Genomic DNA, 16,408 nt, shown 5'->3' with positions numbered 1-16,408 from the left:
AGCGTTTGAACAACTTCCGACGACTGACTTCTGTTTGGATGCGGAGAGTATCGTTAGAGACTCATGGGAATCGTAGGGTGAAGGGTATACTGGATTCATGGAAAATCAGCGTATATATATATATATATATATACTACTGATCCGGATCACTAATCGAGTTCATCTGGTTATGCCCTTCTTTACGTCTGCCAGTATGAACGCCGTGAACCTTGGGAACTAGAAAGTTGACATCATTCATCCAGATTATAGTGACACCAAGCTTAATACAAGTTCAGTCACAAAAAAAATTTTGTCCACTTGTCCAATTTGTTCACTAGCTGAGTATCTGTTAGTCGAGAAAATCGAACTTAGCGTTCTCTCTTTTTACTAATATGACGACCGCAAGAGCATAACAAAGCAGTCTTTTATCTCTACTGGAGCTCTACAATTCAAATAGGTTTAATTCTTGCAAATAGAAACAGTTAAGACCGATTAAACAATGTCGCGTCGGTATTACACAAATTCACAGTTTAAAAAACGGCGCTTGAATTGTCTATACCGTTTATTTAATAAGTGGCAAACTGAATTTTGAAACAAGTTATTAAACTTTAGATATTCAACTTAAATATAAAATATAAATCGCATCTTCTTTCTCAGTATTTACAAATATATTCATTTATTTTTTGATCACTGAAAACGTTTTTAGTGTACACATTTGGAAAACTTATTCTACAAATACAGTCTAATTTTTGATACCGCTGCTTGTACTACAAAATATTACACTTTAACTGTTTCCACAGACAACTACAAGTCCAGTATAACCGAGTTCCACAATCCAAACATATTTACTCAAAAGTAGACGGCCGATTCCGTTGACTGCGAGTACATTTTCGCGTTTTGGGTGTCCAGTGTGGCGGCTGATTGAGTTCGTCCCTCCAGAAAACTAAAGGTGTACCACCGATCGTTCTTTCCGAAATTTTCACCATCTTCCAAAGAAGTGGGCAATGTCCGGTGAAGGGTTTCCGGCAGCAGGAGGCAGAGACACGCACCCAGCAAGGAAAGCACGCCCAAGATAATCTCCGGTAGCGGCGAGAATACGCTCCTCGTGAACAGGATGTACGCACTGAAGAAGGTGAAGGCATAGCCGGCCACGTGGACTGCTGCAACTCCTTGTCCGCGAACGCAGGTGGGGATCAGCTCGGTGGCATATTGCGCCCCTGAATTGTAGGCCACTGTCACTCCAAAGCGACCCACTACGGACAGGCTTACCAGCAAAGTGGTGGCTAAAAGGATGCAAGTTTGTGATGTGTTATCATTATATTTAAATAGGGTTTTGAGAATAAAAATGCAATCTTAAATATTGATTTAAGCTCTACATTTTTAGGTTTCACAGCACTTTTTATGCCTCTTTATGAAATACGTAAAAATTTTTCTATAAGCTACTGAAATATCCACACAATTATCTATTTAATGTTAATCTTCTGTTAAAATCGTGTCAAAAGTCAACTTAAAATTTATCCCCAGTTGATTGTGTTGAACTCACTCTTATCCGATGCAGAGGCGGCAAAGATGATGCCTCCGGTGACCGAGATGAAAATGCCACTCAGCAGCAGAGAGGCGGACGCCATCGCCTTCCGACCGATGCGATCTTGGAGGGCGATGATGAGCAGACACGCCGGCAGAATGGCGGTGGCGCTCAGCGAGAACATCACAAATGGCGAAATGCCAAGGCCCTGAACGTTGCGAGAAACCGCATCGTAGCAGAGGGTGATGACCATGCTGCGCGTGGGTGTTGAAAATTAGTAAAAATCAAAACCATCAGCTCACTCTTTTGGGCCACTCACGACTTGAAGAAGAGGATGAGGGTATGGCGACGGAGTCGGGGCGTTTGGAACAGATCAAGTAGATGGGGTGATGCCTTCTGGTTTTGCTGACTGCACTTACACTCCTCGATGAACTCCGCGTAGGCACTCTCTTCCACGTGCCGTCCATTTATCTTGGCTACCCTTTTGAGGCAGACAACTGCGCTGTCATACTTCTGCTTGGAAATCAGCCACTGAATGCTTTCAGGCACGATGAGGTAGAAGAATGGCACCACCAGCAGGGGCAAGGAGGTGGTCAGTAGGAATCCCCGCCAGCTGCGCATGAGCACGGCGATCCAGGGTGCCGCCATCGAGCCTAGACAGTAGAAAAATCCAATGCAGATGCTCAGGCCAAGGGTGCGCACCGATGGCCGCATGTACTCCATAACTAAGTTGGGTAGAGAAGTATATAAAATTATATTTCAACTGCTGCTGCAAGCAGAAATTGAAGATTTAGCATGTGAGAAGACGGCTGTTTTCAAGGGCAGAAACACTTTCTTTAACATGTTGCACACTTCTCAGGGATAACGAGTATAAAAATGCGCTCACCCAAAATGTACATCATCACAAAGTTGCTATCCGTAGCAATGCCGGAAATCATGCGAAACATACAGAAAAGCGTGACATTGGTGCTCCATATGGTAAGTAGATTGCCTGTCATAGCAATCAGGTTGGCCACGATCAGAATGGGCAGACGTCCAACCACATCCGCCAGGTAGCCCAGAACCATAGAGCCCACCACAGAGCCCACAAAGAACATGGACTGGCCGAGCGTGAGTTTCCAGGCATCGGCGCACACCCAATCCATTTCGCTGGGAAAGCTCTGGTAGCCCATGTATAGCTCGTAGTTATAGCTGTAGCACGTATTCGGAGTGCTAATATTCCGGTTCAATGGCAGGCAGCTCGAATCAACTGGAGACTCAATGCTGGCGGGCAAACCATCTGCACACCTGGGCGTATGAGCAATGCGTTAAGTATACGACGTGGTGAACAGCGGCCCTATACCCACCAGTATTTGGGAACGAAGCTGATGATAGTTTGGGAGTAGTAGTGCAGGGCTGAAAGAACGTTGATCACACAGAAGAGCAGAAGCATTATCATCTGCAGACGGCTGAAGTCGCCGCACTTCTCTAGGATCTTGTCCACCTCCAACATTGTGTTCTCTTACAATCGAAACACTTGAATCCAGCCACTTTTTTTTTATCCGGGAATTGAGATGAGCCTGAGAACAACGACACGACTCCGACTCATCTCCACGACTGCATATGCGGCTGGCCTAATTGGCTGCGTTGAATTTCCTCTTAATTTCCAAAACCAATTAGTGCGCTCAGCGATTCTTCCCAGAACGAGATCAGAAATAATTCGTGTGGATTATGTTTGACAGCTGCGGTCTTTCGTCAGATGTTGTGTAATTCCACTGGAGCACTGACAACTACAAGGAACACAAATCGTTATGTAGGTCGTAAGTCGCAGTTGTTTCCATATCCCTTGAAATTAAATTATAGATAGTTTTTCAGACACTTTGTGGCAACAAAAATTGAGTTGATCAAATATGGAAGAAAAAACACAAGCTAAGAACATATTTTAAAACATTAGAAATGCAATATTGTTGCAATTTGCTGTTGAGGTCACAGTTAATTTTGGTTTATTCACTGGCACATCTTATTTAAAAAAATGTTAAGCTCCAGCACGGCGAGCCTATCATATTTTATTTAAATTTTATTTAAGTCCCTTGGACTTAGATTGCTAGCAGATGCTCGTTGAGAAATTCCTAATTAAATTTAAGATAAGAAACAGACGTTTGGCTGCATCCAACACAGCCTGTCACAATAGAACTTTATGTAGTCACTGACCGAGAATTGCGCGTCTCAGGCGAAATTGCAATGTCAACCGCACGGAACGAAAGTAAAGTTTGATGTGGGGCTTTCGATTGCCTGCAGTCGCATTTTCGTGAAACGAAATTGCCAAATACACGAAAGAAAGCTATATGAAAATGTATAGATCGCTGGTTACCTATTACGATGTACTTGGAAATATAATATACTTGTACTATCTCAACGGAGATATCAGTGGCGACGTTATAAGCTGTTCGAAATATCCCTTTGATCTGTTTTTATTAATATTATTTTGTTACCATTTGAGTGTCCTACGCATACTACCGGTAAAAAGTATGTGTTTATTTTAAATCTTAGGCCTTTGTTGTTGCTGAATACTATGATGAGGAGATAAGTATAGATTTTTGGGGTCGGTGATTGCAAACATGCAATGCTGTTTATTTACAGATATTATAGCTACGATTAAATTCGTGACGTCAAAAAGTCAGAGCTGTTTAAATTATAAGCAGATATGCAATTTGTATATCAAATCTATACGAAATCTAAACAAATCCCCTATTTTGGGCAACTAAATACTTAAAAAGAAATGACAAACTCTAGTTTGTTGTGTGTTTTTTAACTCAGGAATTCGCTGTCAGTCATTCTTTTTATTTGGGTTTTATGACGTATAATCATCGTGCATATAATTCATTTGCTTTGATGAATTACGACAAACTTATGACCTTTAAATATACTAATTTAATCAGTCTTCGTGGAGGATACTTTAAGTCGGATGACAATGACAAACTAAGTCTCAGTGTTCTCAGCCAGAGGTTCACTTTAATTTGTCTTCAATTATACACTTTCAGTCCTAACATTTTTTTCTTTTCTTGAAAAACAAGGAAAGTAGAGGAAGCTCTCGTTCAAGGCAAACTTTTCTCCATCCGCCAAGGTTTCGGGCAACTTCCTAATAGGAATCGACACAATAAATAATTTGTTCAGAATAACAGTTATATATACTAACTTGTTTAAGGTCTCCGGTAAAGTGAGACAAAGTCCAGCTCCAAAGAACATCAGGCAGCTAATGAAGATCGAGGGGAGAGGCTTGTAGTATTGTGCCAGGTAGATCACATAGAAGGCCAGTGAGCTGGATGCCAATCCAATGACATGGATGTTGGATACCGCCTGTCCTCTCACACTGGTCGGAATGATTTCCGCCGCATACTGTATTTCCGCATCGTAGGAAACGGTGGCTCCAAATCGTCCCAGACCTACCATGATAGCCAACAGCAGGGCGTTCTCCGTGGGATCCAAGTGGGCTATCATGAAACCCGTCGCCGTGGTAATAAGTCCACCCACAAAGAGGGCGGTGCAGGCCATGCCCTTGCGTCCGATCTTGTTCTGCAACAAGAGGATAGCAACTCCCGCTGGGAGGTATACAATCGATGTGAAGGAGAAGAGCTTAAAGGGCGAAGTGCCTAAGCCCTCCATATTCCGGTTAATCACATCGCATGAGAGGGTTATAATGACTCTACAACCGAAAGAAGGCATTAAATAATGCACTAAGATCCAAAAGTAAAGAACTTACGACTTCACGAGCAATGTCAAAGTGAATCGACGCAACCGAGGGGTCAAAAACATGGCTAAGAAAGTGTCCTCGTGACTATTAAGCTTGTAATCCTGAAGTTCCCTTTCCCGATAGTATTTGACAAACTCATCGAAAACGGACTCCTCCACATGTCGCCTATTGAACTTGGCCACTTTCTTTAGACAAATCACCGCATCGTCGTACTTCCTTTTGGTCAAAAGCCACTGAGCACTTTCGCAGATCAGGAATGGATATATAAGGACACCCAGTGCTGGAAGAGATGCCAGCCAAAGGTAGCGTCGCCAATTACCAATCCAAATGGCGGCCCAGGGCGAGGTCATCAGTCCAAAACAGTAGAATACAGCCAAGATGATGTTGAGGCCAAAGGTACGGCTCTTGGGGCTTAAGTACTCAAAGACTGACGATATGGGGAACGTAGATTAATTTAACCTTATATTTTGATTTAAAGTTATATTACCCAATATGTACATTAGGTAGTACATGGTATCAGTGGATAGCCCTGACATAAATCTGGAAAAGGCGAACCAGGGCAGCGTGTGCACAAAGGAGGTGATAAAATCCCCAGTTGCACCACACAAGGTGGCCATCAGCAGGGAAGGCAGACGACCTACTTGATCCGACAGATAGCCAAAGATTATGGTGCCCACGACTGAGCCCATGAAGAAGAAGGATTGGCCCACTGCTGGATGATGCGATTTGTCACAAACCCATTTGAGCTGAAGTGGGTTTTCTATATTGTAAATCTTTTCAACAACGTTTTTCAATGGCTTCATACCTCGGTGGTAATGCTTTCGTAGCCGCTCTCCCTGTTAAAAATCCAATTCCTGCACTTTCGGTTCGTAGATACAACACCTGTGCCGTTGACTACGCCCAAAAGGGGCGTGCAGGATGAGGCGGATATGTTTTCATATACCGAGCGAATCCCTTCAACACTGAGACCATTAAGGTCAGCATGGAAGCACCTGCATAAGAAAGATTGGATATTACATGGTCGGGACCAATCACCCATTTTGTGTCCACACTCACCAATGCTCTGGTGTGAAGGTGATAAGGGTCTGCGAAAAGTAGTGCAGTGATCCAAGAATATTTGTGTAGCCGTACAGCAAAAGGATCATCACCTGGAACCTGCCATAGTTTCCACACTTATCCAGAACCTGACTGAAATCCATCAGACGTTGCTTCGATGACATAAAAAATTTCCAAAGCGACTGACTACTTCCAACTCCCTTTGAGAACTGACCAGAAGCTAAATTAAACTGCGCTGGGAATAGCCATAAATTTATCTTTAGCGGCTTTAGGCAATATGTTTCATAAAGCTAAAACAGCTGGATGGGTTTTAAAATTACAGATATACCGTCAAATGTTTTGCCAGCTGTGAGCCCTGTAATTGGGAAAATATCTACAGGAGATGTCACATCTATCGCGTAAGTTTTTGTCGAAACAAAATTTTTGCAATTAAAATACCTACATACATACCAATATTGTGCTTAACTAATCCATTATTGACTAGATTTTCCATTCAGCCATATTGGCAACTTTGTAGCATTAGCCTGCCATTCTTGTTGATCAATTGCTTTGATCTTCTGGCTAAAAATAGTTAAAACAGCTGACATCGACTGGCCCGGCGGTTGGCACGACTTTGATTCTTTGTTATAGTTAGTTGTCGCATAAACAGGCCCGATGGTAACAGCAAGGGTAAGACAATGCATGCAGATGTCAATAGTTTTCCAGATGCCAGATACAAATTTGCAGCCATAAATTAAGCTCACAAAACGGTAAACATGAGAATTGTCGCAGACACTTGGTCGTTAGAGGCTGGAAAGGGTATTTTTGGCTAATCAGGCACTCTTAGGAACTAGCTGCAAACTTTTTTGGTCCTTCCAGAAATTATCTCAAGTTTATCATTGATTATAAACTATGTAACTGATCAGTATTCCTATTACAATGTGTCCTATCATAGTCAGCTTTTAGCATCTCCGCTACGTAGCAACCATTTAAGGGGAAGATCAAACAGAAAACCAGTCTTCAGCTGAAGGATCAGTCATGAGTAACCTTATATAGTCGTCATGCCACTTTTTGAAGGGTATTATTAATGACATTATTTGCCTAGACTGCAAGTGGTTGTTTGGCCTGGTCTGTGGGCCAGACTAATGTGCCGACAGCAGCGCGTTGACCTTTTGCTTTATTAGGCTGTTGTGGCGAGCCAGTCGCCCCTGTTTCCGCCCCCCTTCTTCGGTGAGCCTCTGGCTTTTGGGCCCACTCCAGGCACTCTTAATTCAATTGTGGACCACCTGACCTTTTGCGCATGCGCTGCAACTGCCATTTCATATGGAACCTCAACATCGCCCGGTGCAGCTTGTTCTTCTTAGCTAATTACGCGGCAGCCAAATGCAGCATATCCTAACATCCAGCCAATGTTAATGTAACATTTCAATTGTGTGCGGCAAAATAAATTTTCACATAATTGCCAAAAGTCGGTGTCCAAGCGGGTATTGAAAAGCGAATCGAAAACGAATCGTAAACGTCGCAAAAGTGAAAGGGCAAAGCTCGGGTTGGATTGGCTCCGGGGTCTGGGGACCCTTTAAATGGTTTAGCGGAAGAATAACCTTTCTAAGTCGACACGATAACTGCGCCAAAGTTGAAGCCAGGCACACGATTTGCCGCCAGGTGGGCAAGAGTCAATCCCCGCCCCCGTGGCTCCGCAGTACTGGTCCGCGCCATGTGCTTGATCGCTGGCCCAAGACACCGAAGACTCCGTCTGGCCGGGTCTCTCTTGATCTGAAATTAGTTTATTGCCTCGACTGCGCCATGTGAAGCAGGCGACATTTGCCGCCGTTTGCCAGTATAAATGGCCAGAACTTCCAGCGAACGCTTGCAGTTTTGGTTACTTCTTCTAGCGCGATCGTCGTCGAAACCAACAATACTCCGGCCACTCTCTACGTGTGGTGTCTGCTGAGTCTGTGACAACTGTGAGCGAGTGGAAAGGATACCCCTGCAAGGACATCGTTATGCTGAAGGTGTGAAAACAAAGGATACCAAAGTGCTCTTATAGTCTGGACAATCAAGTTTAAGCCGATTTAACATATTCTCAAGGGGAATGCCAAGATGAATTAACCAAGTGTTCCTATTACTAAAAGCTTATATTTTATTCATACAAAGAAAATTAGTGCATAAAGAAGATAGTTTAAGTCCTAATGAAACCCGTCGAATGATCCGAGTTAATATGTGATTTGATTTAAATTAAATTTAATTGCCAAGAATTATTCTAAACAATTCTTCCCTGTCCTCATATTACTTAAAGCTTATTTCAATTTAATCGCTTTCAACATTTTCTTTTAATTTTTTTTTCAGATTTCCCTGCTGAGCGCCATGCTCGGCATCGCCTATGCGGGCGTGATTGGACCCGGACCATACTATGGCGGTCCAGCTGGTCCCGGACCTCTGCACCACTATGGAGGATATGCACCGCAGCATGGGCCCCTGCCAGGTCCCTATGTGGCGCCCAAGCCGGCTGCTCCCGAACCCTACGATCCCGACCCGAAGTACTCCTTTGGCTACGACATCCAGGATGGTTATACTGGTGACCTGAAGTCACAGCACGAGACGCGCCACGGAGATGTGGTGAAGGGCAGCTACTCGGTTGTGGATCCGGATGGAACCAAACGCACCGTTGACTACACAGCGGATCCCCATCACGGATTCAATGCGGTGGTCCGCAAGGAGCCGCTGGCCTACAAGGCACCAGCCCACCTGGCACCCGTCGTCGCACCTGCACCCGCTCCAGTACCAGCTCATTACGGCCCAGCTCCGGCGCCTCCACTTCCGCCGGTGCCCAAGGCTCCTCTGCTTTCGTATCCTCTTGCCTTAGGACCTTACCACCGTGGTGCTCCCGCTCCTGCACCAGGTCCCGCTCCCGCTCCTGCTCCAGCTCCGGTGTCTGTGCCAGTGGCTACTCCAGTCCTGCCCTCCGCCCACTTCCATGCCGCCTATCCCGCCCTGGCGCACAGCCCCTATGCCCACTATCCGGCTCCAGGTCCGGCCCCCGCTCCAGTGGAACCCCATGCCTACTACCATCACTGAGGGACCAAGGTTCTCAACTATCTGATCTGATTTGATTCGACTTCATCTATCGCACGCAGCTTACACTGACCCAAAACTGAAACTCCGGCTATATCTGTGCCAAACGCTGTACTCTCAATCTCTTACTCTGTGTTCTTCGAGGGATTTGATACCGATCCAACATGTAGATTGATTCTAAGTTACCCCTAGCCTATGTACACGTCTTTAAGAAAATGTTGTTGAATGGTTAGTCTAGGAAATAAAACGAGAATTGAAAAACCTAACAAATTTGTTTGCGGTCTTCCCTAGAAACTATTAGATTGAAGTTCCGAAGCCAAGAAGAAAATAGTCCCACAAAAAGTTTTTAAATAATTTAAAAAACAACGTTTTAACGCAATTGATGAGTGTTTTATTTATTGTATCAACTTTTCGCAATGGTTCATATATGTATATGTTATATGATATCGTATGTGGCATATCTCATATGTATAATTTCTGATTATGTATAAATATGTATATGTGTGTTGTATATAAACGTTTCGAGTATGTCACCGTATGTTATAAATAAGTTTATTACAATGCATAATGTGTTATTATTTATGTATTATGTTTTATGTTTAATAGGTTCTATGAGCTACCATTCGTAGAACATACTGAAATGTTTTCGATATCGATATAAATTTATGTACTCCTCAGCCGACTTCAAAAGTTCATCAGTGTGCAGAGTGCGTTTTGGTCTCGCTGCACTCGATTAGGTATACAATTTAAATACGATTATAGTCCTTAGTTTTGTAATAAACGGTATCAAAAGATAGGTACAATTGAGTCATGCCTGCTACCACTAAATTAATTTCGAAGCTTCTATTCCAACAAAAACGATTAGTTGCCAAGCTCGGGGCTTTGTGTCTATCATTATCCGTCTGATTGATTTGATGTGTACGATTATTTAAACTAAGGGTCTTTAGGCTGATATACCATACAAAAGTGCTGTGCTCTAGAGGCCTTTACAGTTGGACACAATTTAGCTAAGTAATCTGCTTAGAATAAGAGACTAATATACGGTGTACATACCGCTAATATAAATAAGCGGCTAATATAGCTCACAGTATTCCTTGACAATTGTATAATATTTAATTCATAATTTCTTCGTTGATTGTTTGGCTTCGTCTCGGACTTCTCCGTCCGATTTCCTCGTCGGTTCTCGCGTTAGGTAAAAATCTATTGTAGACAACCACTGGATGATGAAGACTATTTCGGGATATGCTTGAATTGCGTTGCTTGATATCAGTTGTCAGTATATAAAATTGTGGACAAACAAATGGCAGCTTTGGCTATTCTCAACTCAGATCTCAGTTACTAGACTTGATGCTTTTAAATTCGTCCTCGACTACGTACTCCTAGAGATGGCTTTACCCATATAAAGTTTATATATTTGCCGTTGAATGGGATATGTTTCACTAATGATTAAATAGTTGACTTAAGCATTTTTGTTTCGATTTTGGTTCATTTGTTTATAACTTGAAACGGAGGGTTTTCATTTATTAAACTTGATTGGTTATTGGTAGGACATCTTTTCCACACTACGTTTCGGTTTCGGTTTGGGTTGGTACGGTTTGGGTTAGAAAAATACTCATAGTTGGGACATTTTACTACACAGAAGTGGTTGAATAATTTGCTAACTGCATTTTGTTGATAGCTATATCTCTTTATAAATAATTCTTTCTATATATAGTATAGTCGTGTTGCATTTTTTACTAAGTGCCCGAAAATTCTAGTGAAAAGTGAACCTAGCTTAGATAATTTAAGCTGATAGATGAGAAACATAAATGATAACAGTTTCTAAAAATGTTTCCATATTGTCCTTATTTTCGTTCCTAATTTTTGTATAATTTCGTTAACTAAAGGTGGAATTTCAGAGGAAATAAACTAAAGAGTTTCATGTCAATATATAGCTAATATCTGATATATCCATAAATATTTATCCATCTATGGCATATCTAGGTTAAAACTTTACTCTCTTTCGGATATATATTTTGCTTATGTTGATGTGAGTATTGTACGATTTTGGTTATCAAGTTATAGACATCTATATGTATCGATTCGATTAGTTCTTTGTGGTATTTAGGTATTTTAAAGCAGTTTTCAATATCATTTGATTCGTAAGTATATCTGAGTTATCCAAGTGTAATTTGACTAGTTTCATTGGAATGTTGTGGATTACCTAATATATTTGAGGGTTTTGGTAGTGGATAAGATTCGATTCGATTTGATTAAGTAGATAGAAAAGGTGGTCCATTTAGTGATCGTATTCGTCAGCATATGATTAGGTTTATGAAGGTCTTGTTGTCTACCAACCGAAAACAAAATAAAAGTATAAAGACAGTGATATTTAATAATAGTTCTTTAATTAAAAACATTGCAGCACACTTTCAGTTAGCACAGATATTAATATTAAATAATATTAAGAAATAATACACAAGAAATCGGAATAAATAAGGATACAAATTAAAACTGATTGCATGTTTCGAAATTTACATTTAAAACACTTATTGTATAAGCTTTAAAATGATATGAAAGCTAACCAAAAACTGTTAGCTGGTTCTTCTTGTATCTTTGAAATTGATTTGCTTCCTATCAGTTGTTTGAAAAAGGTGCGAGTTATAACAATTTTTCATGTACTAGGAAATTATGAATATGTTTCATTTATGATATAGTTGTTTCTTTTTTATTATATCATTGGATGTAAGTATGTGTTGGAGTTACAGCTTATCTAATCTTTAAATCATTTCTGCATTATTTCCAGCTTTCAATATGTCTCACTTATGCTTCGATATTTGTATATAATATATATAGATTTGTATCTTTCATAACTACTAAAAAGTGTTCTCAGCTTACTCGAAGCTCTTCTTGAAATTCTTTTCCATCTGATTCTTCGCAATAGTGTATAAATATATGTACCACAATAGTTATATGGATCTATCTTTAGGTGTTTAGGTATGATTATTTAGAATGTTTTGCAGGCCAGCCAATTGGATTTCCTCACATGCATTTAATTCTTTTGGATTCATATACTGTTTCATTGTTTTGTTTCATAGTTGAATGCCATGCAATTAAGTATCGAAGGTGTTATTTTTGCAGCTCCACGCAAGTTTTCTCCGTGGTTGCCGTGGTCGTCGTCGTCGTCGTGGTGTTCGTAGTGTTGCTGCTCGACGAGTCCTCCAGATCATCGTTGATGCTCTCCAATTCCTGCTCTGTGATTACGGTCACTAGGCCACTTGAGTTCTCTGCGGATAATAGACATAAAATCGCGATTAGAAAATCTGGCATATTTGTATATTTTCAACTCTCTGAAATGGTAAGATGACAACACTAATCGTTGCATTACCGCTTTAATCCAACACATTCTAGGCAAGATCTGCATGGCGATTTGTGGCAGTGGAAAGAGAGCAGAGCAAGAGAAATAATCTTGATTAGTATTAATAGTGGAAACTTGTATTGCAACAAGGTTGTACAGGGTAAGCGACATCAACACAGACAACACAAGCAATTCGAAAATGAAATCAAAATCCAGTGCCCTAAAGTAGACACCGCAAACGAAAACCAAACTCAACACAAGCTGAACAGAGGTGGTCGGAAAATTGAGCCGGGTACAAAAGGTGACAGTGACTGCCATTAATATCCGCACCATTCAAGTGCTGCTGGTGCTGCTGTTGCATCAGACTGGAGTGCGGGGGCGGTGGTGGACGTCCGTCGTCGCCCAGATATCCGCCCGATGTCTGCATGCCGCCGGAAATGTCCATTCCGCCATTGCCTGTCATCATGCTCCTTTGTTGCTGCGGAGGCTGCTGTTGCAACTGCTGCTGCTGCTGTTGGTGCAACGCATTCAGGGCTCCGCTGAGCTGGTGCTGATGATGCTTCGCCGCCAAGCTCGCCAGCTGGGCGTGCTGTTGCTGAATCTCGCTGTTCATGCCCGGCAGCATAATTCCCTCTGCAAGTGTGTTTGCGGTTTCAGTTTCGATCGAGATGGAGTATGGGGTTGACGGGTTTTCATTGATGGGGGTGTACATTAGAGTGGGTGAGCGGGCGGAATGGGAGCAGAACAGACAAGAACAGCACACAATTAGAGGTTAGTTCGCAGAATGGCCCCTTTGTTAATGCTAGTGGGCGAGGTTGTCACTCACTGTTAGTCCGAACCCTCAACAACTCGGAAAATTCCCCCATCGGTATCGTTTCTGTCTCCCGTCCTTTTTGCGTGCCATTAAGTTAAGTCCTCTCCTAGACCTTTGTCTATCTAACAGTTCCTAAATGTAACGTATACATGCAATCCTAAGCTTTACAAAATTGTTGACTATTCTAAGAAGTTGCTCCATTAAATTATATAGAATCGTTGATTTCATTTCTGAGTACACTTTATGATTTCATTTAAAAAATTGAAAAATACTTCAAACCTGACTGTTTACATGTATAACTCCCCTTAAGCCATATTTTTTAATTTATAATTTATATTCATAATTAAAGATAACCATTTTTTGGGAGAGGAAAATATGATTAAATAGACAAACAAGATCCTGATATTTATTCCCCATTAAACAATGATAATTGCCACACAAAGCGCGACTCAATCATTTCGAGTTGAGTCTAGTAAATCCCACCCACTCACTTGAGTTGTGCTCGTAGTGGCCGTTCTGTTGGTTCATCTTTGCCGGTGAGTCCGTGTTCAATTGCGAGGCGGTCACCGACCGGGTCTGGAGGGTATTGGGTTTGGAGTTCAATGCGGAACCGGGAGCGCTGGGTAGACCGCTGCTGGTGGCGCTACTGCCGCCGCCATTGGGTTCATCGAGAAGTTGGCGTAGTCGCTGCAACTGAGCTTCCAGTTGCCGATTGTGATCCTCCAGGATTTGCATGCGCGCCTCAAGGCGTCCCTTGTGCTGGCGCAGCAGCTTCGCTTCCGCCATCATGTCCTGCAAAATGAATTAGGGGAAAGTAATAAAAGGAAACCATATAATAAAGTCCAAATTCTCACCTGGCCTTGCTCGCCCTGGCCAGAAAGACCCGTCATGCTGGAACTGGAGTGTTGCATGCCATTGGAGTCCTCGGGCATGCCGCTCTGCTCCTTGCTGCACAATTGCTGGTACTCTGCCTGCAGGTTGGCGTTTTCCTCCTCAAGATCGCGGATGATCGCCTCTAGTTCTTCCCGCTGCTCGGCATCCATGGCGGCCATTACTTGGACAGGCGACTTGGGTGCACTTCCATTTGAAGTTCCGGGCAGAGCCTGGCAATACTGAGCGATCAGTTGGTGCTCATCATCACTGTCCGGCGTGGAATTCGAGCCCGTTCCGCCGTACTCCACCTGAGCCAGTCGCGAGGCGTACATCTCCAGGCGGGAGTGCATGTCGTTCTGCAGCTGGTGGGTTGTGTGCTGCGGACTTGGCGCCGGACTCTCCAGAGCATCACCTAGATTTGAAAATTTTTAGTGTTATTTATAAAAAAAAAATAGTCTCAGAGTGCAAAATTTTAATTCAAATTGATAACGTTCTTAAGTTCGGAAACTTACCTTCCAAAACACTCTGAACGGGCAGGTATCCCACTCTTGGATGCTTTTTAAAGTATTTGCGACTCTTGAATTTGTTCTTCAGGGCGCGTGTAAAGTCACGAACGTCCTCGGTGGATGTGGTCTGAGAAAAACCAAGAGATTAAAATTAGAACAACGTAATCTAGACAATGTTATATTATTTCACTTACAGTGGTGCAGTACTCGTGCATGGGATGAGTTAGCTTGTGGTTCTTGGCGTTGCGGCCGAAGAAGAAACACTTTTGGCACATGTCGAAGTTGAAGCACTTGAGGCATCTGTAGCGGAAGCCGACGATCGGGTACTCCTTGCAGATGTTGCATTTGGCCTGGTGCTTGGCCGCCTCCGCCGCCGCCAGGCGATGGAGCACCGGAAGCCACACGAGGCTCTGCGGTTCATGCTGCAGCCAGCCGAGGAAGTGCTGCAGCTCGATGGAGATGTCCTGGTTGCCATCGATGGCCTCCTGCGAGATGCCAGCCTGCTCCAGACAGGATCTCACCGAGGGCTCTATGTTGGAGCCACCAAAAGCGGCTACTTCACCTAGTTGGCGGGGTACCTAAAAATATTAAGTGGTGTTTTATTTTCTCTGCTTTTAATGAGTAAATTGGTTTATATTTAATAAATTTAAATCGCTACAAGCGATTAAATGAGTAAATTGGTTTATATTTAATAAATTTAAATCGCTACAAGCGACGATTAATGTTGTGAAAATAAATTTTAATTTGCAGTGATAGTGATAGTCCAATTAAAATTATTTAATCATAATAAATTACTTTATTTCTGCAATAACTAATCACCTGTCGAAATTAGTAATTACAATTTATTAGCGGGTATGAAAAGTGATTTTGGTATTAATGAGTAATTTTAATGATTATATTGACATCACAACTAACTCACCTGAATGCAATCGTGCAGCAGGAGTCCCAGTCGCCTCTGATCCGCTCGTCGGTCAGTGTCTGCAACCAGGCGGAACAGATAGCGATACTTCTCCTCCAGGTGACCCTTGCAGAGGAGGACCAGTCCGACCTTGAAGCTGAGGACACGGATTTGGCCGGTCCTCTGTGAGTCGTAGACATTCAGGATCCAGTTAATGGCCAGGTCCAGCATTAGCGTCAAATCAATTTTATCGATTGTCACGTAGAGCGAATGCAGCACCGTGGTCATGTCGGGTATGTCGATCAGCTTGTCGTTTTGGGCACGCAGGCCATGTCGATCGAAGGACTCGCAGGCGGTGGACATGCTAATCCTGTCGAGAGCTGTTAGCGAGATGGCAATATTGAGTTACTGTGAATCCAATCCAAGTGCTTCAGGCTAAGCTCACCCAATCGCTTCTGAACTGATCGCAGTTTCATGGCCGTTCTGTAGGCGGAAAAGCGTATCTCGTTGAGATCTGCCAGGCCCTTCATCAGCTCAATCATCTCCGGATGGTCCCAGTGCGTGGTCTCGCGTTCGTGGCTATAGTACAAAGTAGGTTTCGATAAATTTATCACATTTAGAATTAGCAAAGAGATTAAG

General features: G+C 42.7%; 4 protein-coding genes across 16 annotated transcripts in view; 1 reads left to right on the top strand and 3 right to left on the bottom strand.

Annotated features, from left to right (window-relative positions):
* Positions 1–631: 631 nt before the first annotated feature.
* Positions 632–3,732, bottom strand: CG7342 (uncharacterized protein). 2 transcript variants are annotated; one of them, NM_001260267.1, is made up of 6 exons: positions 3,695–3,732; positions 2,851–3,328; positions 2,391–2,791; positions 1,824–2,229; positions 1,523–1,758; positions 632–1,262 (listed from the first exon to the last, which is right to left on the bottom strand). In NM_001260267.1, the coding sequence occupies exons 2-6, from the start codon at positions 2,994–2,996 to the stop codon at positions 829–831; spliced, it is 1,623 nt and encodes a 540-aa protein (NP_001247196.1). In that variant the 5' UTR covers positions 2,997–3,328; positions 3,695–3,732; the 3' UTR covers positions 632–828. The 2 variants fall into 2 exon arrangements, with proteins under 2 accessions (NP_001247196.1, NP_650815.2); NM_142558.3 differs by having other exon boundaries at positions 2,851–3,273.
* Positions 3,733–4,477: 745 nt separating this feature from the next.
* CG7333 (uncharacterized protein) lies at positions 4,478–6,472 on the bottom strand. Its single transcript, NM_142557.3, has 6 exons — positions 6,291–6,472; positions 6,040–6,226; positions 5,722–5,980; positions 5,244–5,661; positions 4,680–5,186; positions 4,478–4,622 (listed from the first exon to the last, which is right to left on the bottom strand). The coding sequence occupies exons 1-6, from the start codon at positions 6,431–6,433 to the stop codon at positions 4,511–4,513; spliced, it is 1,626 nt and encodes a 541-aa protein (NP_650814.2). The 5' UTR covers positions 6,434–6,472; the 3' UTR covers positions 4,478–4,510.
* Positions 6,473–8,151: 1,679 nt separating this feature from the next.
* Positions 8,152–9,605, top strand: Cpr92A (Cuticular protein 92A). Its single transcript, NM_142556.3, has 2 exons — positions 8,152–8,281; positions 8,616–9,605. The coding sequence occupies exons 1-2, from the start codon at positions 8,273–8,275 to the stop codon at positions 9,342–9,344; spliced, it is 738 nt and encodes a 245-aa protein (NP_650813.2). The 5' UTR covers positions 8,152–8,272; the 3' UTR covers positions 9,345–9,605.
* A 213-nt stretch (positions 9,606–9,818) lies between these two features.
* Dys (Dystrophin) overlaps positions 9,819–16,408 on the bottom strand; it is a 136,204-nt gene continuing 129,614 nt past the window's right edge. For 8 of the 12 annotated variants that reach the window (NM_001275803.1, NM_001043259.2, NM_001043258.2 and 5 more), the window contains 7 exons: positions 16,215–16,348; positions 15,791–16,149; positions 15,066–15,449; positions 14,878–14,998; positions 14,347–14,777; positions 13,984–14,284; positions 11,715–12,607 (listed from right to left, as the gene is read on the bottom strand). In NM_001275803.1, coding sequence (NP_001262732.1) covers positions 12,450–12,607; positions 13,984–14,284; positions 14,347–14,777; positions 14,878–14,998; positions 15,066–15,449; positions 15,791–16,149; positions 16,215–16,348 — 1,888 coding nt within the window. In that variant the 3' untranslated portion in view covers positions 11,715–12,449. Of the gene's footprint in view, positions 12,608–12,708; positions 12,739–13,008; positions 13,312–13,983; positions 14,285–14,346; positions 14,778–14,877; positions 14,999–15,065; positions 15,450–15,790; positions 16,150–16,214; positions 16,349–16,408 lie in introns of all 12 variants that reach the window. The other 4 variants (NM_001043257.2, NM_001275802.1, NM_001275801.1 and 1 more) reach the window with 3 other exon arrangements.

Source organism: Drosophila melanogaster, chromosome 3R (genome assembly GCF_000001215.4).
Source record: "Drosophila melanogaster chromosome 3R".
Lineage (NCBI taxonomy): Eukaryota > Metazoa > Arthropoda > Insecta > Diptera > Drosophilidae > Drosophila > Drosophila melanogaster.
The sequence above is the reverse complement of the archived record's forward strand: the minus strand, read 5'-3'. Positions and strand labels throughout refer to the sequence as shown.